We start from the raw sequence: 27,116 nt of genomic DNA, 5'->3' as shown, positions 1-27,116 counted from the left end.
GATTATGTTTTTCCAGGCCCAGTAAAGTAATTCACAGTTCGCATATATTTTTCTTGGTAATGTTCCTCTATAATGACCCAGTGGGACAGGCACTAGGCTGACTATGAACACTAAACAAATAGTCTGCTTATGTGTACATGGCTATTTTAATGTTCCTGCCTGTGTAAAACTAGATGTGTTACAGAAAATGAGAAACACAATGGCTTCAATACTGAAAATCCATGTAATTCTGTCTAAGGTCCTGTTTCCACCAGTTACAGGCCTCCAGTCTTTCATTTAGTTTGTAATGCTTCTCACAAACTTTCTTCTCAGCTGCCATTTTTCTGCTCACTGTATCCCCAGATGTGGGATACTTGTCAGCTGCTGGAGTGAAGCTTTGCTCTTTGTCTTTCTACAGATCCGGAGTAAGTAAATGCCTCACGTCTACTTACGTTGGACAGTTCTGATTAACAGGTCTAATATAATGGGTGGTATGAAAAACTCAAGCTGTAGCGTTATAACTAAATTATTTTATGGGATATTAACCAAAAAAAAATAAATCTTTTTTCAGATCAGATTTTTTAGGGGGGCAGCTGTAAAGTAATAACAGGTTCAGAGTTTTCTCGATATTCTGTTAAACCAAGCAATAGGCAGGTAGCACTGAGTGATCTCCTGTTTCAAAGTAAAGATAGCGTGAAGCAGCAGAGGTTGTGCTTAATTAAAAAAAAAGAAGAAATAATCTACTTAATATCTAATTAATAGGTAAATAAAGGAGGAACTCCACAAAAACATAACTTTAGCTTTTGGAACTTTGCAATGTACATCAATTAAAAAATATGCAGACTTTACATGATTTTTAATGGTTTGGACCAGTTCCCTTAGCCTAGCCCCCTGCTCTCCTGCTGATCTGTCTGACTACTTTGCTGAGCTGTCTGACTACTGTTACTTAGTATCAACAGTCAGCTGTCATTAGCCTGCATCCTCCAAACCCCACAATTCTCTGCACACATGATTTCAATAAGGAACAGAACATCACAGTGCAATGCATTGTGGGTTATGTAGTTCCTGCATGCTGTCTGTAAGCTGTGGAGTAGTTGTTACAATTTGTAACATCAGTGTTTAGTCCCTCCTTCTCTGCTAGGATTTCAAATTATGTTAAACAGCTGTGTTTCAGCAAATAAAATTGCATTTATTCATACTTTTTGAAGAAGCAGGTTTCTGTGTTATAGGGGCCTTTTTATCAAATTTTGGTGTGGAAGCCGGAGTTTCCCTTTAATAATATAGCTACTTCAGCGGTAATTTGTATGTAGGGACCTATAGGATCTGTTAGGCTCCTATATAGTTAAATCCCTACCATTTTTTTACTCCTTTGTTATTGGGCATAAGCCTTGTAACTCGTCATTTAGTACACCATTAGTTATTGGTGAAAGGGTGTAATACCATTTCCTGCCACACTGCTATATTGTGTGTGTAGGGAGTGGCCTCTTCCTCTTTGGCTGCTGGTGTCCTATCCAACTGGTTGTGCTCATTGAGCCTGGGTACACCATGGCCCAGTAAAGGCACTGCCCTAAAGGGACCTGTACCTTTATCAACTAAGTCAGGAACCAGGAAATCCCGTGAGCGAGGTTAGCAAGCACAGGTTATACTTTTAATAGACTCTCTAGGAGAGTAAGATAGACAGATTATATAGAAAGAACAGTTGTGTGCTCCATCAAGGATAATAGCAGGGAGCAGCTTCCCACAAGGCTTCCTTATATGCCTTTAGTGAAGGGACCACAGCGGATAGGGTGTTAGGCTAGAATTCTTCTCCCTAACCACTCTACTGGATGGGATTCGGACAACTTAAAGGTATATTGCTTGAGGGAATTGATGTACGCTTGACTATTTCACTTATAGGAGTGACATCTGTGATTGCTGTATCATCCTCCTCTATCTACCCTCCTCTGTGACTTGTTACACCTGTATTGCCTCATACGTGAGTAAACATGTGGTCAATATTGTTGCTCTTGTAAATAAATCTTTTGCATATAAAATCCTGTGTGGTGTAGTTCTACTACCCCTTAAAGGGAGCTTCCACTATGCGAAGGCCCTGACCCTGTTGTGTAAGTCGCAGTGTAACCCATGCTCATACCAATAGCTGGACACTTTAACCATTTGTGTTCTGGATAGCCCAGAATAGCGTTACATGTACTTTTTAAAGTTTTGTATATCTAAAATGGTACCCAAATCCATGATATTTTAGTTATGTTTAATACATATCAATTAAAAGGCAATTATTGTTCTTCATTTGTGACTCCTGAATAGACCAGTTTGCATAAAGAATGTGAGAAGGCCAATTGACTGCTGAATGTATCTTCAGTTAACAGGATTTTCCAGGCCCAATCATATAATGACTTGGAAGTATAGAGTTTTTGGCCTATACATTGGACAATAGCCTGAATGTCTTGATGTTACATTATGAAATATATTTATAATTAAAAGGAAAGTATAAATCAGTGGGGGTGCCAAATGTTAGGCACCCCTAGTGATTATAATCACTTAACTGATACCCAGGGCTGGTGCTCCAATTAGCAGAATCTTGCACCGTCTGGGGGGTTCTTCGCAGGAACACCATAGAGCAATCTTCTTCCTGCAGTAATGTGAAAAGCTGAACTTTTTCAAACTACTGTGTACATAGTGGCTCTGGCATTGAAAATATAAGAAAAGGATCGCTCCATGGTGGTGGCTAAGAAGAACCCGGGTGCAGTTTTCTGCTAACTGGAGCCTGGGTGGTGCTTAACATTTGGCACCCCCCAGTATTTTACACTTTCATACTCCTTTAATGATGTCTGATACAAATGCTGCAGTGTAGTCTATGTGCTTAGACTGGGTTTCACTTGTGCTTAGTAGTAGGCATCTGGCTGGTTTAGTATAAAGCACGCTGAAGACTCAAATAATATAGTCACGAGAAGAAAAATTTAAATGCTGCCTATCATACATATGTGACAACTGACAAGTATCAAACGTAATTATTTGTTTGAACAATTAAATATTTATAAACATTAGCTCATCCCTGCATCTGTGCAAAATGAAAATGTAAAATCGTAGAGGTGATTATGAATTTATACATATATACATAAAAATATAATATATATACTGTATTTATCATACATTTTTTGTGAATGTTAATTATTCTTCTTTATGCATATTTCGGACTGCTTTATAGAGATTATATACATCATTTATATTAGTCCCTGCCCCAATGGAACAGTCTAAGGCCCTATCACATTTACACATTTTATAAAAAACGATTAATTTGCCTGTATGTTTTTGTAGCGTGAGAAGAAACTGGGGTACCTGTAGAAAACCCCCACAAACATGGGTGAACACGCAAGGTTCTTACAGATCGAGCCTATGACCCCAGGACTGCAAGGCAGCAATACCTACCATTCTACCACCATACATTAAGCCCAGCTTAATCAGTCCTCTCCTGGCAATCTACTGAGCTCTAAGATGAAATAGCACTTAGGGTTTAATGGATCCCATTTATAGAACTCTCCGTAGAGCCCCCAAGGCTGACTAGTAAGGCACAAGTCTACATACAGTATATGAAAAAATATAATTTCATGCTGTTTAATCCTAGAAGATGTTATTTTGTGTGAATATACCAAAACAATACAGTAATTTACCCTTTCTCAAGTGCACACTTAACTTTGTTTATATAAATACATACAGTACAGGAATATGTATATCCAAAACAGATTTAGTGAAAAAGAATTTTGGATCAAATGAAGTATACATTTAGCACTGCAGAATTAAGAAAAATAAAAATCAGTCAGGAATTTTCTGTAGGGTTACCATACACTGACTAACCTAGAAATAAAAGATCCCACATTTATCATCTACCATGTTTATGTAAAGTTGAATTACACATTTGATAATGGATAAGTGGGCAGAAAGATCAGATATCCTGAAAGACAGTCAATATATTACCAATCAGCCCCGACAGGCACAGAACGTGTCAGGCTTTTTTTGTCTTTTTAACTACTTTTTTGTTGTGGGAAAACTCACATTATTCTGCTTTGACTATATATTATTTAATATCGAGGTTGTGTCTTTTCACAGGTTGTGTCTTTTTACTTGAATGCAATACCGAGTCATATGTCATATATTTAATTTATACTAGTGCTCATAGGGGGAAATTTACTAAAGGGCGAAGTGGCTAACGCTGGTGAAAATTTACTAACGGAAGCTGGCGTAAATTCGCTGGCATGATTTCGCAAAGGAGATAGACTCTGGCGCAACTTCGCACTCTAACGCCAGGCGAATTTTCGATCTGGCGAAAGAGCGTTACTACGCACATTCACTAAGTTTTTGATTTTACTGACCGTTACCTCTATCGCCAGACTTGCCTTCTCCACCTCAGACCAGGCGAAGTGCAATAGAGTAGATAGGAGTTCCTCATAAAAAAGCTGAAAATGTTTCTAAGTCCCAAAAAACGCTGGCGTTTTTTCCTATTTAAAGGGTGATAGACTGAAAAAGATTGTACATTTGTTTTGGGGTACCCTCTTCCCCCCTACATTTGCTAACATATGGCACCTAAACTATACTGTGGGCACATGTATAGGGCATTATAACAACTTTATATAGTTTTATTAAGGTTCCCTGGCCTTGTGTAGTGTAATGTATTTGCTGCAGCATATACGGCCATTGTACTTTAACTGCATGCCGTATGCTAATTAGCCAACGCTGAGCGTAATTTCGCCAGCGTTCGGTACCCTGTGCGGCCCTTCGGATATTTGTGAATTAGCCTTGTCCAGGCGAATTTACGCCTCGCAAAGTGTTGCGATGTGCGCAAAGTGTTGCGATGTGCGCAAAGTGTTGCGATGTGCGCAAAGTGTTGCGATGTGCGCAAAGCCTGCGCTGCCAAATTTTTGCCGGTTACTGAATTTGCCCCATAGTGCTGAGGGAGTAGAAAGGATTAAAGTATTTAAAGGACACTGGTGCTACAAGAGTTATCTGTTTGTAACAAAAGTTATGCAATAAAGTGCATATAATATTGGTTCATCTGTCACACATACTTGCATAGAAGCAGCAGTTTTCTACTTTTTATTCCTATTTTCCCTTTCCGAAGGTCTCTTCTTGCTTATTTAAAATTAGTTGGCTACATTTCAGAAAGTCATCGTTTTAAGGCAGTGTAAAAAGGAAGCTATATAATTATATGCATGCCATATGGGCTTCAGACAGCTCAGCTGTGACTATTAGGAGGCACAGAAAGAAACTCAGAGAGAGAGATGAGTAGAGAGCAGAAGAGAGTGCAAATGTCAAGGAAATTAACGTTTTAATGAGCAAGCTACCAACACTCCTCTCACCTATTTCTTTTTACTCTCTCATTCTGAAGCACAAAGTAATGCAGATTAGGGGAGAACATATTCCATTCAAGCCACACTGCTAATGGGCCTACTTAATGCCACTATTTCAATTGCAGCTTTTTTAATTAGCATTGTAGATCAAAATAACATGCATGGGAAATGCATCCTTCCAATAAAAAAAGAGTTGCGTGCACACATCTAAGATGTATTTCTTTTTGCTTTATTCATAATCTTAGATTTGTAAGGTACTCTGCAAGAGAGTCACCCAAATTTACTGAGAAGCCCAATAATAAAAATACCTGCCATTTAGCTTTGCAATTAGTGTCTTGAAATGTTACTGCAAATAGAAAATATATTTTTTGTACAGAATCAACAGTAATTTCTATATGTGCAGTTGCACAAAAATATTTTGTAAACAGGAAGTGTATTCCTAGATAAAAGCAGCAGTTATAAAAAAGTAAATTGGAGACAAGATTCTCTATATAGCACAAATCATTTTACAAAAAAGCATAAAAATTTATTTTCAGTGTAAAATCAATCTTTCCCCGGTTTTGCACGTATTTTCATTAGTGATGCTCCGAATCCACTATTTTGGATTTGGCCTAACCCCCGAACCCTTCATAAAAGATTCAGCCGAATACCCAACCAAATCCGAATCCTAATTTGCATATGCAAATTAAGGGTGGGAAGGGGAAACATTTTTTACTTCCTTGTTTTGTGACAAAAAGTCATGCGATTTCCCTCTCTGCTCCTAATTTGTATATGAAAATTAGGATTCAGTTCGGCCAAGCAGAAGGATTTGGCCGAATCCAAATCCTGCTGAAAAAGGCAGAATCCTGGATTCAGCGCATCCCTACTATTCATGTACAAAAGGGAACACTGCAAGTGAAAATAAGGGTATGTGATAGAGTTTATAGGAAATATTATTGGAAAATCTACCAGCGCCAAGTGTTGCCAACATAGACAAAAAGGCAAGCGAGAAAAGTAGAATCTGAATTGGCAATTTTAAGGCTGTTTCATATATGACGCTCTCTCTGTGCTCAGGTTTGTATTTTTGGGCAATTTATTGGTGTTTTCTCCACAATTATTTTCCTGATGTCAGAAATACCAAACTGTAGCATTATAATTACTGTTTTATCTTTCTTTTGAGTATATTTAACAGTAAGTTACATTTGTGCTGCTATTTTGTTATTTAATGCTAATTAAATGCTAATCATTTAAGGCTAACATTTATTTTTTTCCAGAAAGAGACAAACCAATTTCATTGTTTTCCCTTGGCCACTAGTTAACAAGACTTTATATTAAGTTCCATATGTATGATTCCTCCCACCCTGTAAAGTCTTGACCTACACACAACGAAGGCTTTGGTTGTAGAATTTATTCAACAGGCTGCAGAACTGCAAACTCTGCTCCACATGGCTGTGTCCAGATCATAGTGCCTAGGATACTCTAGGATACTCTCTGGCCTGCTATAGATGCATAGCAATTAACATGAACAAGGCATAAACATGTTCTTAAAATGGCTGCTGCTAAAACACGACACTCCCTATTTTGGAAAATAAAATTTCCGATTTATAAAGCAGTCATTGATATGAAGACAGGAATTGCACAAAAAATAGAAAAACTTATAGAAATGCCTTTGCATTAAAACGATCTGATAACATCTGACATGAGCAGGATTATTTTCATGATTTTCTTAAAAAATCCATTTGGCTTTTTAAATAATTGTTTTTGGCTGGAGTGGAGAGAATTATTTATCAAAAAGGCCATCCAATTAAGGATGAAATAAGAAAACAATAATGAAAAGGAAATGCATTAAATCTGTGTTGGAAAAAAAATCATTGAAATCAACTTTTTTAAATAGCAGAGAGTTTCATTCTTTTGCCACTTTTACTATTTTGACAGTTTTTGACAGTGTAGAGGTCTTGTGCTGGCAAAGATATTCATTAACTTAAGTATTTTGAAACAAAATCATTTAGAAACAGAAATCATTGCAAGAATGGATTTGATAATAAATTGGTGTATACGCACATCTATATGCAAAATGCATGTAGCAGTATATATGTGTATGTATATATATCTATATATATATATATATATATATATATATATATATATATATATATATATATATATATATATATATATATATATATAGTTTTTTTGTATCTTACATTTTCAATCTGTGTGCAAACTGTTATGATTGTGGCTCTATTATTTGCAAGGTCCTTAATAGGCCATTATATTTCCCTTCAGGCTAGAGATGAAGATGGACATGGTGAAAATTTCCCCCAGCAGCACTATGCTAAGGAAACTCCGAGACTTGCCTTCAAGAATAACTGCGAACTACTTGTAAGAATAACAGTATTTAAACAAGTCGAGATTGTTACTTTAGCACAGTGTAAATGCTTGCACATTTTTTTTATTCATATTCTCGTATTGTATATGCTAATATTGTTTTTTTTACTATATATTTACAATATTTATTATTATACATATTTAACATCTTATAATTAAAAAAAGGGCCACAATACTCATAAAAATACTTTTGCAATAGGGGGAAAACCTTTGGTGCCATAATTTTATAGTATTTTACGTTATTAAAGGTTATGAGAAAATCAAGTGTACTGTCCCTGCTCAGCAGACCAGACCCACAATTATCAGACCACACCCCATGGATTATGAGGCCATCTTGTAAATGAATTACAGTACAATTGGAGGGCTGTTTGCGTCTATATAGAAGGTTGTGCAAAACCTGCCTAGAACAGTTTTAACCAAGGCTAAGGACTATAGCACTCATGCGCATTCCATGCAAACTGAGGCAGAAACACAGACAAAAGTCAAGAAAAATCAAGTAGAAAATAATTACCGGTATACAGGCACTTTTCAATATTTGAACTGGCAACAAAAATTTAAAAATGAAGTATTGTGGCCCTTTAAAAGCTATTATTATTATTAGCACAAATATATATTGCACCATGTATGTTTTGTTTGCTTGAAATATAGAAAATGCCTTCATGAATTTTTTATTACAATGTTTTGGTTTTATTAAAGGCAAAAATATGACAGTGACCCATTTTGCGGACCATTTGTTCACTCATCAAGGTGGTTGAAACAGAGTAGAATCACTTAACCCCTTCCAATCCACCTGTCACATGCAACATATATAATACTTTTTTATATATTAAAGGGAAAAGAAGGGCACATCCCTGGGAGACAATGCAGAAATGTGAATGAATTCATTCTATCTGACTGTTTGACCACATTATGGGGCAGATTTATTAAGGGTTGAATAGTAAATTTGAATTTTCACATTTTTTTTTGGAGCCAGATTTATCAAGGGTCAAATTTCGAGGTGTTTTTTTTAAACTCCCATCAACTCGAAATTCGAATAAAAAAAGACCAACCGAAATTTATTAAAAAAATCACATTTTTTAACTTCAAGTGATTAGGCTGTATTTGATCGTTCAAATCGAATTTAGATCGAATTAGCTCGAAGTAGTTTTTTAAAAAAACTTATATTTTTCAAAGTCCACCAAATGACTCCAAATTGGTTCTCGGAGGTCCCCATAGGCTAAAACAGCAGGCGAATGGTCGAAGTAAAATTTTTATAGAGACAGTATATGATTACATTTCGATATTCTAATTTTTTAATTTATTTCAAATTCAAATCGAATTTGGACTATTCCATGGTTGAAGTACACTAAAATTCTAATTAAAAAATTAGATTCTTCAATTCGACCCTTGATAAATCTGCTCCTTTGTCTCAAAATTCACACATTGAATTTTAATCCCTCTATTCTAATGTAAATTTGAATGTGAGATTTAATCCTAATTCGAATATTCACCACCTAAAACCTGCCAAGTTCATGTACAAGTCAATGGCAGAGGGACGTTCAGCCATTTGCGTGTATTCAAGTTTTTTTTTCTTGAGAAAGACTCGATTTGTACGAATCGAATATGAATCAAATACAATTCGAATGCGTTTTGAATTCTTGAGGGTTGGAACTATTCGAATTTTAGACATTCTAATTTTTTCCTAAATAACCTCCAAGTCAAATTATGAGTGTATTCTAATTTATTAGTAAAAAAAATTCAAATGAATTCGAAATCCGACCTTTGATAAATGGGCCTCCCCGACTTTCTTTTTATTCTAACAGACTATTTTAGAAGAAAATAATTAATTACGGTTGAAGTCAGGGTTGATTTAGTAAACTAATGGTAGTATGCATAATATTGGTGTGACATATTTTCTACTCTTGCCCAGAATTCCAACTAAAGTGTAGGTGTTACAATCCTGCACAAACTTTTATGCCAGATACTGGAAGCACAAAAACTTGTGAAGGTTAGTAACTTACATGTATTTTATGCATGTTGTGTCATGAGAGGTGGTGTGAAAATGGACATTCCATTGTGTTGTGTGTTATTTTAATGACACAAAATAGAATGTGTCTGGCCACAGTGCATTAAAAAGGTGTTAGGTATTGGGTCCCCGTATACCCTAAAACTTTGCTCACTGTGTGTTGTGTCTGCCTGCTAGGTGCAAGTACAGATATTTGCAAGCAAGTGATTTGTGTATGATACTTTGACGGTCGCCATTCTGCACCCATTAGCATCCCTCACTACACCAAGAATAGTAAATAAGCTATATTATTTGCACTTACATTGAGTGGCCACAAATACATAGATCTAGACAGAGCCATGAACTAATTTGGCTGAAAACTGGCTATGCAAATTGCCACATTTCCACACAGTTTGGGTGCAGCATTAAGCTTGGCCTCCTCTCTTGTGATTTAATGGCCTAACCTTTGCCTCAGTAGCAAGCATTAGTGGGGTAAAGATTAGCGACACTGATTTAAAGTAAATTTTAAGTAAACTAATTTACTTTACCCCGGGCAAAAGTGCAAAAGCACTAAGCTGCACAAGAACATGCCACTTATAGCTCATTCATAGACTATTTCCATGGGTCAGGCTAACCTCTGTATCTCGTTTTGGATAAGAACATCGGTAGCATAAAAGTCCTTATTGGCTGTCATAGGGCAGGCAGTACGTACAGGTAGACAAATACAAGAGTCCTCTGCACTCAACCCATTATCAATATATTTAAGACAAAGACATTTTGTGCATACTGCTACTAAAAAATGCCTTACCCTTTAAACAAAACAGGGATTGTTTGTCCATATATTGCAATATATTTAAGCTGGCCAACTACGTCAAAGTCATCCCATATCTGGCCAGTCTTACGCTTAATTTTCATCTGATTCATTAAGAATTCTATTGCTTCATTATACATTTTACAAATGGACTAAGTTTTACCTGCAAATTACTTGCTGCTTTCAAAGTAAAACTCCCAAACTTGTCTGCCCTTTTATTAGACACCAGTGGGATCACCTGACTATAGCTGGGAGGGGTGGGAGCTACAACATGGAGCTGGTCACTGCTCCTGTATAACTATAACAAACAAGGGAAAGTTGTGCTTACCACTAATTTTAAAAACCATTAGACATACAGGTTCCATTGTGGCTTGCACCCACCAGCGCATCATAATTTCATGTCTGAATGATGATGAAGTTAGAGGGCGGGAAGGGGTGTCCATCATGAATACAGCTATACCAAACTCAGTATCCCCCTTTCAGTAACTTGTCTCCATGCAAGAGTCAAAATCTTATTTTGATGGGTAGTTAGAACTAATAGATTATTGGGTGGGACCTTTCCTCACCTAAAAGGTGTATTAGAGCTAACCGTATCAAAAAAACTAACTCTGGAATAAATTTTTCTGTCAGAGCTGCAGAATTTGTTTCGGAGTTATTTTGAAGCAGTTGGGGGATTATTTATCAAGAGTCAAACTTTTTTTCTGCAAATCAACATTTTTTTGCACTAAAAATCATGAAAGTAAATAAATATTTAAAAAGAACCCAAATTTTTGGGAAAAATGCACAAAAACGTATGTAAAACATTGGCATGGGGCAGATTTATCAAAATTTATCAGATTAGAGCTCATCATGGAAACATTTATAATCATTCCTATTTTAGAATTGTATTTATCAGACAATGAACTCTAGTGAGGGAATTTTCCTGTGGTGAGCTCTAATTTTGTACTTTGATAAATCTGGCAAGGTTATGTAGAAGACAATGGGAGCAGTCCTTTGCAAGTTGAAAAATAGTTGTTTGATTTTTTGAGCTTTTCTAATTTTTTGGAGCTTGTAAAGTCACTAAAAATCTTAAATAAAATACGAATTCAAGGTATTTTTTTTTCACTCATTTATTAAATCGTCTTTTTTTATATTCAGATTTTTTAATAATTAAGAATATAAAATTACACAAATGCACATTTTGATAAATAACCCTCTATATACAGTATATATTTTCTAGGCAAACAGAGCAACCCCAATAATATATTAGACCTAACTGTCCTAATCTGAATCTAACTCTTATTATTTCAGGACAGAAATTTTAATTGATTATATTTAGAAAGTTCTCATTTCCATGAGATGAAGCTCATTAAATGTTCATATTCATAACAGTGTCCATTTAAATATATTTCTTTATGGGTTTATATATTTCAATATTTTTCCACTTTATCATAATGGAAACTGTTGTTCCTCTGGGTAGATTTAAAATTTGACTGCACAGTCATTATGAATGCTATTTTTTTAAAGAAATTAGTTTTGCACACAAAACGATAGTACATTTTTTTTTTATATTTTTACTTTAAGATTTCCAGGCTTCTTAACCTATTAATATAGAATGGATCTCAGTGACATGAATATAGCTGAAATAACCTTTTTGCATGTATTTTTCCATTTAAAAGAGCACAATCAGACTTATTCAGGCAATATTTCAGAGTAAAAAGGCCAGAGTAAAAAGAAATATGAGTGGATTGGAAAACCAGACTGCAAATATTGCTTTTACAATGTAGGTATTCCTTAGAACTGAGTTGCACATAACCTTTATATTTTAGAGAAAAGCAGTTTGTGTCTAACATCCTTCCTACGCCATCCACTATAAATTTCACCAGCCTAAAAGATTATATATCTGAAGTTTCATAGTAGTAAAAGTGGAAAAGAATGCTACAGGATGGTATTGGCTGCATACTGCCTAGTGCTGGCCATACAGATCTACAGGAATAGGATCCCTTATCCGGAAACCCGATATCCAGAAAGCTCAGAATTACGGAATGGCTGTCTCCCATAGACTCCATTTTATCCAAATAATCCAAATTTTTAAAAATGATTTCCTTTTTCTCTGTAATAATAAAACAGTCGCTTGTACTTGATCCCAACTAAGATATAATTAATCCTTATTGGAAGCAAAACCAGCCTTTTGGGTTTATTTAATGTTTAAATGAATTTCTAGTAGATTTAAGGCATGAAGACCCAAATTACGGAAAGATCCATTATCAGGAAAACCCCAGGTCCCGAGCATTCTGGATAACACGTTTCATACCTGTACCACCAATGTAGTGTCCCAAATCAAGCTGATCTAATCATTCACAGTCTTAAAGACTATCATATCAGCCCCATGCATGGACCAACAGGAAGCCAGCTTGTACAGGAGTGGTCCAATAATACAACTTAAATGGACAATATATAGTCAGGTCTGAAATAAAAAAAAACGATTTAGACCCCAAAGCTACCAAACACAAATGGTAAAGGCCAAACATTTTGCAGAAAACATCCAAATGGGTTTAAGAGACCAAAAAAATCCTGAAAATTTGGATTTTCATGCCTTAAATTGCTAGAAATCATTATAACATTCAATGGCATGGATTCATACAACACAGTTAGGATTAAGTACAAGGTACAGTTTTATTATTACACTGAAAAAGGAATTTTTTTTTTTAAGATTTGAATTGAATAAAATGGAAATGGTCTTCCTGTAATTCAGAACTTTCAAGATGACTTGTTTCCTGATAAGGGATCTCATATCTGTACTAGAGGTTTTTATGAGATACCTTAAGGGCCTTATTTATAAAAAAAAAAATACAAATTTTTTTAGTGTATCAATAAAAAAAAAGTCCACGATTGGACCTTATTTATTATTAAAAACGCATGATTTAATCAGATCGGGTAAAAACTTGGATAGTTGGATTTTCGGCCCTAGCGCAGACCACAGAAACTTCCAAATAGGATAGGGACCTCTCCCATTGACTTATATACAACCTCAGCAGGTCTGAGTTGGAGTATTTTCAGATTCCGACTTTTTCCATCCTCAGGGTATAAATAATCTCGGAAATCCTAGATTATTTATACCCCGAGGATGGAAAAAGTCTGAATCTGTGGGCCTATGGCTAAGTGGCAACAAGTTATGAGATGCATTAGGCTTTTTTTTGGTGCTCTTAAAGAACATTTTAATTCTTTTCAATAAAGATGGTTTGACTAAAATTTGTTTAACCTTTGTGTTCAACAGTGTAAGGCTCTATATAAACTCTTTGATATTGCCGGTCACTATATACTGCCCCAGTAGATTTTGTGTTTCTAGAACACTCTATTGATTTTTGGATGGATGCCTAAAAAGTATTTTTAGTTTGTACAGTCAATATAAGACAAATAAATAGGGCTTGTATGTGGTCTGTGTTTATTAAGGGAAAAAAGATATTCTCTTTGATGGAACATTGTTTTGTTTTTACCCTTAATATCTCCTCCTCCACCCCCTGGAGGCAGTGAAGTTAGTGTACATAAATATAATAAGCTTTGTATTAACAAACCCCTCTCTTCTCCAGTTCCTGTCAGTGTCAGACTTACAGATAATGAAGCATTAATTTTAATTACAAGGAGTTCAACTAGGAAGGGTAAGTTGTTTAATTACCATCTCTTCCACCCCAGAATTGCCCTCAAGAATAACGGAGGCAGGACAGGGCTTAAACTGAAAGAAGTTTTCACTTTCAGTTCACTTTTATGTACAGTTAAGTGCAAGAAAAAATATTTAATTAATAAAAAAATGTCCATTACAAGCCCTATTTATTATAATAAACACAGATGTGTGTTTTCCCTTTAATTATAAGATGCCTGCATTTCCTATGCTTTGCTCTGTATATACCTCAGTTACTTTTGTCATAGCTCAGAATGTAAAAAAGATTTTTTAATGAATTTTAAGACTAGAATAGGGTTGTCCTGCTGGAAGCTGATGGGAAGGATGTGGACCTATATTTTTACAGCCCAATGCCTGTCTATTTAGGTTATGGAAATACAACATGGAAGAAGTTGGATACTACTTGCTTTGATGCTGCTACCCTAGGGGGACCCATTAGATAACAGGGCTCTTGAAGTGATATTTAGCATAAATGCTTATTTACTGGCCTGGACCATGCTTATTTGCTTTTCATTTTATTTTTTAGTCTCCTCTTTTTCAACTTGTTATAAGAATGAGACTCTTCTCCAGCTGGACTGGGAGGAGAGCGATAGGCAGTAATATAGGTAGACCAATAGTTACAATTACGTCCAATACGCCTAAATGAACGCAACTGCATGCACATTTTGTAGCAAATTGGACCCAATTGTACTGAAGCCTACCTGGCATCATTTCCAAATGTTTTAAGAGTAAGTGCGCTGCCTATTTATAGTAGGTAAGAAAGGAACCCTAGGGCTAGAGGTGCCAGTAGCTTCAGGGTTCCCCTGTGTCAATGGTGCAGCTGTGCTTAATTCAAACTGGAGGGAAGGATGGACTGAGCAGCACCAAACGCATCTATACAGAAATGCAATGAGAGCATTTTGACCCAAATACCTTCACTTAATAGGGTTTGATGCACAACTCCCAACTAGTGATGGGCAAATTAATTTGCCAGGCGCGAACTTGCAGCGAATTTCCGTGTTTGCGTCAAATTTTTAATTAAACACGCCTATTGACTTTAATGAGCGTTGAATTTCACTGGCGTCGGAAATTGTTGCTGGCATCAATTTTGATGCCCGCAAATTAACGTCGGCATCAAAATTCACGTTTTGCGAATTTTCCACCGTTTCGCGAATTTCACAGGAAATTTTAGAATTTCCCAGCAAAACTATACAGGAGAAGTTTGCCCATTACTACTCACAGCTTATAAATAAAGGCTGTCATCTATCTTCTTTAAAAAATGTTTTTGTGATCAGTACTGGAGAGCATGGGAGAGTATGTTGCACTTGCTTAATATACACTGCAAGGAGGATGTGAAAAAGGAATGAATGTCATCTGAAATGATGATCTAATTGGGCATTTATCTGTAGGATTTGTAGGATTTTGAGCTCGGTTTGTCAGAGAATATTAACAGTGGTTGTGAAGAGCTAATGTATTCATTTTCGATTATTTTGTTTTGGCCTAATGTTCTCTGTCACCTTGAGACTATTACAATCTCTTTCCTGTTTATGTGAAGTAACTCTCCTTCATATACTGTGTTTGAATCATTGATGTCTAATCTGCATGAAATTTTCATTTTACTCTATTGTATTTTATAGTAGCACAATTATGTTATTGTTAAGGATGTTATTTTATTTATTTGGCACACAAACAACATTATTGTTAACATTCGGCCTATTGGAAATGTGTTCCTTTTTATCAGTAACAAAGATCACGTACTAATAGGACAATGATGAATTAAGCATGCACCAAAACTCCCTCAGAATGCCATATCCATTTTATGAGGTTAAAAAAATGTGATAGAATAGCCCTAATTATGGGCTTGAAATTCATTATATTGGGGGATTATAGGGCAACCTTTTACTGCAAGCAATATCTGAGTAATATCTCCCTATCACTCTCTAGAAGTTTGTCAGGTAAAAGAATATGAGTTCTCATACCTGTACAAAACTCTCTAGGCTTCTGCATGTTGTCTCATCAGAAGAAAAAAAAAAGCAGTTTTTAGTAATGCTGCAAAACTGATAATGGCCTATGGCCCTTGAGTTGAAAGGCAACAGACTTTGAACTTGGGTGGGTACAGAGATTTGTACTTTTACATGTTTGAAACACTGACGTTATGTGATACTACTGCCAGGTTCTCCTGATGTCACTACTTTGCCCTGCTACAGCTTCTGCTCCTCACTAGTGATGGGCAAAAAATGGCCATATATTGTAAAAAAAAATATGCTTGATGGAAAAAGTTGCCTTTAAAAAAATACCAGTTTACTTCAATGATTTATGAGAATTTTCACAGTTTTACACATATTGCAGTGAAGCGAAATGAGATATTCACACATCACCAATTTTTTGAACCTACAGCTGGTTCCAGTGCGGGACAACAGTATTTGCCGAGCCTAGGGCAATTGCCCCTAATTAGGACCCCTATGTATTGAACCATAGTTAACTGACTATGTCAAATGCATATTTTGCTTCCCTAAATTTCACAAGTTAAAGGAGTATGGTTTTGAAATATAAGTAGGGCTCAAAACTTGATTCAGTTTTTCCTTGGAGGTCTATTAAATCCATAGAGGCTCTCCCTGGTACAATTCAGAGAACTTGTACTAATGGCCTGTCAAGCAAGATTTCAAGCGAAGAGGAAACAAAGTGCTTTCTTAGCTTCAGGGTTTGGCTGCTTATTTTGCAGTCTTGTTTATTGCAAGAAAAACAGCCTCTACCTCGCAGAATGTACGTGCTCTGAGGCAGCTGCCAGGCTGGATAGAGGGGATCCACAGCAGTAGTCTGGGGAACTCCCTAAAGTGTCAGAACTCATGCTGATATTTTAGGTAACAGTATTTTATATATATATATATATATATATATATATATATATATATATATATATAGATATATATATAGTATTTTTCATCTAACAGTAACTGTTTTTGCCATTATATCAAGACACAATTTTCTGATATTCAGACCATCCAGCTAATCTGGGGGATAGTGTTTGTTATGACTAGTGAAAAATAGTCATTTGGCCCAAGGAGTGGATTTCACCAAAAGTGGCAGAGACAGATGGCAGAGATGTCATCTAAACCCACTGTGACAATCAATCCTGGAAATCTAATCCTATAGAATGGGACTCAAAATGGGTGCCCATGCTGGTTAAGGTAGGTTCCCATTGACTAACTGAATATAGTAAAAGTGCCTCCTCCAATAGAAAATAGTCATTAAGACAAGGTGCATACCTAATTCTAATACAATATTTGGGTCACTGTAATGCTTCTCCCATTAAAAGGAAAACTATAACCCCAAAATAAACACTTAAGCAACAGACAGTTTACATCATATTAAGTGGCATATTAGAGAATCTTACCAAACTGGAATATATATTTAAGTAAATATTGCCCTTTTACATCTCTTGCCTTGAACCCCCATTTTGTAAAGGTCTGTGTGTGCCTCAGAGATCACCTGACCAGAAATACTACAACTCTAACTGCCAGAAAACCGCACCTGCCCGGGGTTCTTCCACGGAATGATCGGCTTCCGGCTTCCTTTTTCTTCATGCACTAGCGCAAAAAGCCAATCTTTAACGAAGATGTTGCCTATTTCGTTCTACTGCGCATGAATCTGCCCCAGGAAATTTGAAGAAAGAAGAAGGAAGCTGATCACTCCGAGTGCTCGCAGGAAGAACCCCCAGGACTGGTGCAGTTTTCTTCTGATAGGAGCACTGGCCTGGGGTGTGAGTTAAGTATGTATAATCACTTGGGGTGCCTAACTTTTGGCACCCCCGATTAAATAAGTGTTTCCTTCTCCTTTAATCCTTATTGGAAGCAAATCCAACCTGTTCGATTTATTTGATGTTTAAATGATTTTAGCAGACATAAGGTATAAAGCTCCAAATTACGAAAGATCTGTTATCAGGAAAACTTCAGGTCCTATGCAGTCTGGATAACTGGTCCCATACCTGTATTAGGGGATGAATAGCAGCATTTTCTCCATAATTAAGGTTGCCTGGAGGAGAGGTTACTGAAGCAATTGTTTAAAATATATACAGTCAAGTGTGCACTTCGTTATGAATCAAATGCATATGCACTAAATATGTGGTATAATTTTTGGCATGCAAACATTGTGCATAATGGAGCATAAAGTGGGAGTGCTCAAAAGGCTAAGTTAAAGTATCATTTATATTTAAGTATAAGGGAAGTGCTATTTTTCAATGCACTTCCCTAGTCCCCTGTCCCTCACAAATAATTCAGTATAAATGCAAGTGCATATGTTTACGAAACAGGGTTTTTTTGTTACAAAGTTATGATCATAAAGTTGATAAGCCACCATACCACGTCAAGGTAAACCCCATATGGCGGTCCCTAACTTGTTACCTCTGGTCATAGTATAAAGGATCTAGTGCCTCTCTGCATAGTAGAATTGATTGAACTAAAAATCTGCTGAACCTTGGTTTCAATCTGAAGGCTAAATCCTCCCCCGCTGCTAACTTGCAGCTTTTAAGAGAGAGTAATTGCCCAAACCAACGCCCATTTTTTTAAAAAAATATGTAAAAATAGTGAAGGCAAAGTAAAATTATAGGTATAGGTGCAAACTTGGAAAGTGTATATATGTGTCGGTATGGGTAGAAGTAGGTAAGAATATAGGTGTGAATTAAAGTAAAATTATATGTATAGGTGCACACTTGGAGAGTGTATATATGTATCAGTACTTTTTGCAATGAGGGCCAGATTTGGTGAGGTGAAAATGTGTGGGGGCCGACCGACATTCTTTGAACCATTAACTTTAAATAACAGGAATCGCGTAATCGTAGCTTTTGAATTTTTTTGGGCACATTAGTGAAATAATCTGCCACTTGGTCTGTGTGCTGGAGGTGTTAGCAATAGACAGGTACTGGCACGTAATGACGCCATACTTCTTTAGTTCACTGTACTGGCACGTCAGTATGTCTATTGACACCTTCAGCCCTAAAGAAGTATGTGAGAGCGGCGCGTCACTATGTGCCAGTACATGTCTATTGCTAACACTTCAGCACACAGGCAGCAGTATAGACCAGTTGGCAGATCATTTAACTAATGTGCCATAATATTACTGCTACTCCTGATCACACTGTTTTGGGGGGCCTCATTTTTATTAATTTCATGATGGCCGGTGTAAATTTGAAAAAGGGCCACAATTGGCCCCCGGGGCCGCACTTTGGACATGCCTGATTTATACTGAATTATTTGTGAAACAGGGGACCAGGGAAGTGCATTGAAAAATATCACTTCCCTTATACTTAAATATAAATTATACTTTAACTCACAAACAAGCAGTAGGTTGGTTAGTTTGTTGCATACAAATACCCAATACCATTGTTTTCATTATAGCTGTTTACATGTCTCCCACATATCAGTAGCATTTATACAAAACAGATAACTGCATTTTTATTTCTATTATATAATGTTCCAAGATGTAAGATTTCAGTCCTTTGGGGATTATTGAATAATTAAGATGCTTTCTTTGTCTGATGGTTGAGATACCATTATTAGCATGTTGTGAGAAATAAGAATTGCTCTTTCTACATTCATTCAAAATAAAAACCTAATTGCAAATTTTATCAAATTATTAAGGTCATTGAGGTCATTTTTAAGTTCATTTTTGTCTTTCTGGTAATTATCTTTGCAGCCTGGAAGTACAACTGATCTGTCCCTGCTCAAGTTAGTGTGGGGCTAAATTTCCAGTATATTATTTTATCTCCTGTCATTACATCAGGCTATATTCCATTCTTTTTCTTTTTACCGGTATGTGTCTTTTTAACCAGTGCCTGGTGGTTGTTGAAATGCTTGACTGAAAATCTGCTGAACCTAAAAAGATACTAAATGTCCTCTTCAACCAGTGATTTATGGGTAGCATATGTAAAAAATAGTTGTTATCTGTCTATTGTGTTTATTTACAAATTTATCAATATATCTGTAAACCTGTTTTGCTATCTTGGTTTAATTTTCGCAAAGTCATTTTCAGCATATTTTGTTAATCATAACATAAAAGGTAATAATGTTTTTCTAGATGCACATTGTTCTGCTAAGCAACTGAACATGCCTTGCATCATTATGATTCAAAAATATGCGTGCAGTTCCCTCCCCCCTTTGGCCATTACCCTGTCTGAAATTCAGATACTGCTCCCTTTTTCATGTGGCACACTATATTCTTTTGTTAAAATATGCTACTTTTCAACCATTTCAGCTGTGAATTTGGAGCTGCTATTAAAATAAACGTTTGCTGTTTTTTAATGGTGTATAGAAAGTTTTCCATACAGATTATATGAAACAGATTATAGGGCACATTTACCATTCAACAGAAAAGCATAAACATTAGTGTGCATGAAACAGATACTACAACCTGCATACTCAATTCGCCAAAAAACTTGGCGACTTTATCAGCACCCCGGCACAAGTTACAGCAATTGGAACTTAACGACACTTGCAATTAAATCTGCATAATGAGAAAAATGTGGAGAATTAATCTCAAAACGTACAGTGTGCACTTGTGCCAAACATGAATTAGCAGGTGGTTTTGTTTTTTTCTTATCTGGGCTACTGTGTAAAACTACCTGATAAGATTTCTGCATGCACAAATTGTTGGCCCCGCAAAACTTACATACACGAGAACAGTACTAGATAATTTTTTTATGTATTGCTGTTAATCAGCATTAAAACAAAAAGGAAACATTTAAAATGTCAGATTAATTTGGAATAAAGTGGGAAAGCACAAGATATCTTGTTTACAGTACTTCATCATGATATAAGTCTGTGTTCTTAAATCTTATAATTGTTCACATGAAAAACCTACTGCTTACCCTTTATCTGCCTTAGCTGTGCCTTAGTGTTAGAAAAGCCATTAACTTGTAAGATGGAAGTCATACTATTACCTTTTAATGAGCATAAAAAGCCGCGGCCTAGCATCTGTTTACATTAGTGCTTAATGAATCAATTATAGCTTAACATATGTAATTAAGTCATGCTGAATAACCTTAGCATGCCTGTCTCCAGAGGCCCATCAATATGCACCTGTAGGGAGCTGGTTTATAAACCAGGCACATATTTTCTTTCTTTTAGTTAATATAAAGAAGAGATCCAGAAGGTCATCTTTAGTTAAGAGAATTAGGGATGCATCAAATAGAGAATTAGATTTGGGATTCAGACAGGATTCTGCCTTTCATATCTCCCAACATTTTGGAAGTGAAAAGAGGGACAAAAAATTTTTTTCTGCATGTAGCGCAGCAATTTTTGACCACACCCCTTTCTGTGGCCACACCCCCTAATTACCATGTTTGTTTTACAAAATTTGGCAGGTTATGAAAGTTTGAAAATATTTCTCCTTATCTAAACTGTGTTTTTGTGTCTCAAAATTGTTACAAAGTATCTTATTTGCACCTGTTAGTTGTTCTGGGCTCTCGGCTAAAAGCCAATTAAGTGAGAAACTTTGTTTCTTTTTCTGGCTGTTCAGTGCAGAGAAAAGAGGTTCCAGTACAAATGAGGGACTGCGGGTTGAGCTGTCAAAAGAGGGACTGTCCCTCCGAAAAAGGGACAGTTGGGAGGTATGCCTTTTACTGCAGGATTTGGCCAGATCCAAGCACCTGGCCAAACAAAATGCAAATCCTTAGAATCATCTGACTTTTCTGCCCTAATTTGTATATGCAAATTAAGGGGTGGATTCGGATTATTATTCGGCTGAATCTTTCACGAAGGAATCGAGATTAAGGCCAAATCCTAAAATAGTGGAGCGTTTAATACAAACTTTCCCCAGCTCTGCAAAACCAGTGGCTGCAGCAAAATAATCCTCCAAATAGAATCTCAGTTTATCTGTTTAAATCTGGCTTCATGATCTTTGTCCCTGAACAAAGCTGGAGTTGGAAACAGTAAAAGGGATGTAAAGGCAAAAATAAAATCCAATACAAATCTCGACACCTTCGCCGACTGCTCTACAGGGAAACAAACAAAGCTGCTTGAGTTCTGCATGGGCCTCGGTTTATAAGTATGATTGTTTCCCTGCGGAGCATTTAGGGACCGTCTCACAATTTCTATCCACAGCAGTAACTGAAGGGAGAATTTCACTGCCTACAGTCAGGTTTCTTATAAAAATGGTACACATTTCTTAATTATAGTATATTGGAGATAGCTTTCCTTTTCACTAAAGAATGTAAAAATGGGATTTTATTTTTCTGCCTTTACATGCCCTTTAAAAAACAGGCAAAAAGTAAGATTTTTGTTTTGTTCTAATACAATTTTGTAAATAAGAGAAACATCATGCCCCAGTCTTTGAGATTATATGAACACCTGCTCAAATGTTATGTCTGCCTGGGTATTCTTGTTGGTATTGCCAAATAGCAGTTTCACTTTCCAGCTTCCTGTGGTTCTTCCAAGCAACTGTGGGTGGAGGAGAATATAGTTAATCAAATTACCAGTCCACTGATAAGCCCTCTGTTTTATAGCATTATAATAATTTACCTAAAATCCACACACACAGGCTGCAGCTTGGAGATGGGAGGGGTTTGTTTATGCAGATGTTTAAACTCATTATTTATGTTCAAGCAGCGGGAAGGGGTAAAGGACTTAAAAGGGAAACATTAATCGTTTTGTGCTTTTTTAATAGAAATACATGAGGAAAATACAAATGTATTTAAAATTAAAGGAAAAATCTGAATACTTTTACAACACTAGTCGTTATTATTGTTGTGATCAAAAGTGTATAGAAGTGTATTCTGTCCCTTTATAAAAGATAATGACAAGTTTAGATTTGTCATTATCCTGTCATGCCCAGGACACAATTTTTCCCACTGAAGATAAATGTAAGACAGCTGTGCCCCTGAGAAAATGGATTAAAAAATATATATATATATATCATCCCAATGGTATCAGATCCTGTGGACAAGATAAGGTATAACTTGTTAGTGTCCCTTTCAATACATTTTTAATGTGTCAGCATATTCTGCAGTGTTCTACCCTAGGGATTATAAAAAGTTATATTGGATTATTTTAGTCCAGTTACTAGTAAGAAGTATCATTGTGTTATTTTTTTTACTTTAAATTGCCTTTTAGCTGTAGTTTTATGTACTCCTTAACTACAGACCATGTGGAATGTACATTTAGTTTTAAAGAATTTAAAAGGAAACATGGGTATTTTAGTGGGAATTGGCGCCTGCTGGAGTAGCATTAACTCCAAGCTATGCCCAAGGCAAAAAGTACACTTCATCTTAAATGAGAAATTGCCATCAACATTTTCTTGGTCATTAATTATATGTGTGTCGGATTTAACGTAGAACAATAAAAAGATTTTAAGTTGATACTAATACTGTGTACTAAAAATGAATTGGTTAAAAATGCCATATTTAATATACAGAACTTTTTGCACCAGCCTAAAGTTTCAGCTTGTCAATAGCAGCAATGATCCAGGACTTCAAACTTGTCACAGGGGGTCACCATCTAGGAAAGTGTCTGTGACACTCACATGCTCAGTATTCTCTGAGTAGCTGTTGAGAAGCTAAGCTTAGGGGTCATCGCAAATTATCAACAGAAAATTAGGTTGGTCTGTAATATAACCTGATGCTACAGGGTTGATTTATTAAATTAAATTAAATTAAATTCTGATGCTAATTGCACTGGTTTCTGTGCTGCCATGAAGTAATTATCTGTATTAATTACTAATCAGCCTAATCAGCAGTGTACTGTATATTGTGAGTGGGTCCCTAAACTCAGTAAGTGACAGCAGAACAGAGCATGTGCAGTGAATCAGCAGAAAAGAAGATGGGGAGCTACTGGTGCATATTTGGAGACACAGATCTTCTCTGCTAAAGGGCTGTGGTTGCTTTGGGCTGATACAGAAGGCCAAAACATAATGTACAGCATTTCTAGCTACTTCTTTAGTTAAGCTTTAGTTCTTTAATAGATAATCTCACTGAAAGGTGATCTCTTGTTTCAGCACTTTAGCTTGGTCCTTATATTATTCATGGATGTGAGATAACCCTGCAGCCTATTTCTATACATTGTAGACACTAACGTGGTTCACTTTTATGTTTAATTTGAAATGTCCACTAACAAAGAAAAGTCTGCTTAATGTATAAAAAATTAAAGTGTTTAGCAGGTAAGCTTTCCTTTTCTGGTAGGCAGTCAGACCATTAAGTGACATCTGAATGAAACAGTTAATTACCATAAGGTCTGATTATTTCAGCCATACAGAAATGAAAAGAACAAATATCTCATCCAACAGGCATGGATTTATATTTTTCCTACCAAAAAGGAGTTCTACTTCTCTCTCATGCCATCCTTTCATGTGGTTATAACATTGTACAGTCTTTCCCAGGCAAGAAGCTGAATGAGATCAAACTCATTTAGCTTATTATTAGTATTCTCTCTAGCAACAGAATATAAATACCCTCAACCACAATTGGAAGCATTTATACATCTCTTTTTTCATTGCTACACATTTTAGTATACAAACTTGATACTGTGTAGGATAAGAGAATTATGTGCTTGTAAATTTTAGGTATTTTATATACTGTATACTACATATATAGAGAATTAAAGTTTTGCTATAGTTAGGACCTGCTTCCAAATTGAAATCTTAAGTGGTCTGCAATTTGAAAAACTAAGGGACCTATTTACTAATAAAGGATTTCCTTTTTTTCACAAATCATATTTTTTCTCAAAAAATTTGTGTGTTTTATTATTTCTGTAAAATATATATTGACAGTGTGCAAAGTGCAAATTTGAGCGCAATCGCCATTTTCTTATTTTCTAAGTCTGTCTGGTGTCATTTATGGTGACGTCTGCACCCTATTCTTTAGGCACAACTGTGTTGCGGTGATTGATACAAGGCACTCAGAGAACCCTGGAGCTACCACCACCTTCTGACCATGCGATAGCTCAAGGGTTCCAGCAGACATACCATTTTATCATTTCACCATATAAACTAGACCTGTTTATAATCTAAACCAATAAAATCATTTTGTGAAATTGATATGCTAGTGTGCAGGATACCAAATCCTGCAAAAAAGGTAAATGAAGAATGAAAAAAATGGAAGAATAGAAGAAAACAGTTACACAATATTTGTGGATGTAGCCATGTTTCTTTTCATGACATTTTTGCATAATGCCAAATACAAAAGAAAAGTAAAAAAGTATAGCTACACTGGCAACTACATTTTAGAATATTCAAATTTGGCTTTCCAGCTGATGTTTAATAGTTACTCCCTGCCTCTTTAAATGCCTTTGGTTGTGGGAATATGCTGGGGTTTGAAGTGTAGAAACATATGGTGTGATGCAAGTAAGCTTCCATGTGTTAGGGGAAAATTAAATTGTGTGTAATAAATTATGCACTTGCATTTAAGTTTATTCAAATATGCAAATGAATGTAGCAGGATAAATGTCTCACAAGGCTCTCTGGGGGGGGGCTGACAAAGTTTAGACATTGAACTTATCCACATAATTAAGTCTGGAAGTACATATATTTAGATATCTTGTGAAAGTGATATGAAAATAGTTTTGAAATAATATTCTTATTCTTGAAATGATTTCCTAAGCGAAATAGAAGGTATCAAGAGAACTGCTGACATCTGTTTATCTGTTTATAGCAGTGGCAAGATTAATTCTTGTTCAAAATGCCATGTGAGGGAAAAGCTTTAGTGCAAACAAGAGCGTTATTTGAATTGTAGATCTTGCTTTAGCCATCTGTGGGAACTGATGGTGTGTCAAAAGTAATGTGTTAATGAAATCATAATAATTTCACTCAAATAAAATAGCAGTTTATATGACAGTGATGGAAACTTTAACATTTAGGTTATAGGCATAATGATAGATGGCATTTTGTGTTTGGTAACCTTTTAATAGAGCTTTTAGATTTATTTAGCCAGTTTATCAGTTCAGAACAGAATATTCTATAGTCAAGGCAGTCATTGAATTGGATTTAACCCAGGGTCTCCAGCTTGTTTATGGCAATTAAAACTGTAGCCAATTATACAGCTCTACACTGCACAGCAAAGAAAAAATGATCATTTAGGTTGGTGTTGCTGTCCACATTTTACCAACCAATGGGCAGGTTATTTTTTAGATGTCACGATTGTATCATATAATATAATATTATAAAAAATATAATATATATTACAAAAAATATTTGACAAATAATGTTACAAAAAATACGGTGTTCTCTTCCAAACTAATGCTAATTGGATTCCTATCATAAATACTTAGGTTAAGGCCGATCTGCCACTTCTGCATATATGGGTTAAAAAAATGGGATCAAGATCTTTACTTGTGGCAAAATCACAACACTCAAACTTAAAAAGATTGTTCAAGTTTTACTTAACATTTAGTATGACATAGACAGTGAGACAATTTGCAGTTGGTCTTCATTTTTTATGTTTTGTGGGTTTTAAATGATTTCACTTTGTTTATTTTTGAATTACTTGTATTAGATTTCACTTTATGTTTAGCGGCTCTACAGTTTGGAATTTCAGTAGCTAGCTGGTTGCTAAGATCCAATGCACCTGGGTAACCAGGCAGTGGCTTGAATGAGAGACTGCAATATGGCTATTCTGGTGAAAAGAAATTCAGTTAAAGCAGATTGGGTAATCTGTCATCTGCATTATTACAACCAAACAGTTTGCTGTTTCCCTGGTGCTGGGGTTCGCCATGTGCTTGACAAGTGGTTTGATGCAATTTAGATTGACTGCTTCTTGTCTGAATGCATAAGGCTAAGTCGGAGTCCCAGTAAAAAGGCTTACTAGCAGTAAAGGAAGGATAACTGTATATCAATATATTTGGTGTTGGAATGAAGTAGGTCGAATATATACATAAATACAAACAGAAAAAAATAAACTGAAACTTTTGATAACGTTGCCATCATTTTGTTAACTAGCAGCAAATTGTGTGTGTGTGTGTGTGTGTTTGTGTGTGTGTGTGTACTCAAATATTTCATTTGATAGCTATGAATGAA

At 35.8% G+C, this 27,116-nt stretch overlaps 1 protein-coding gene across 1 annotated transcript in view; it reads left to right on the top strand.

The window, feature by feature from the left end:
• The window catches only part of sobp.L (sine oculis binding protein homolog L homeolog), a 105,589-nt gene that overhangs the window by 63,404 nt on the left and 15,069 nt on the right, over positions 1-27,116 (top strand). Inside the window, exon 5 of the mRNA XM_018263335.2 lies at positions 7,587-7,682. Coding sequence (XP_018118824.1) covers positions 7,587-7,682 — 96 coding nt within the window. The remainder of the gene's footprint in view (positions 1-7,586; positions 7,683-27,116) is intronic.

Source organism: Xenopus laevis, chromosome 5L, assembly GCF_017654675.1.
Source record: "Xenopus laevis strain J_2021 chromosome 5L, Xenopus_laevis_v10.1, whole genome shotgun sequence".
Classification (NCBI taxonomy): Eukaryota; Metazoa; Chordata; class Amphibia; order Anura; family Pipidae; genus Xenopus; species Xenopus laevis.
Note: the sequence above shows the minus strand (reverse complement) of the source record. Positions and strands in the feature narration are given on the sequence as shown.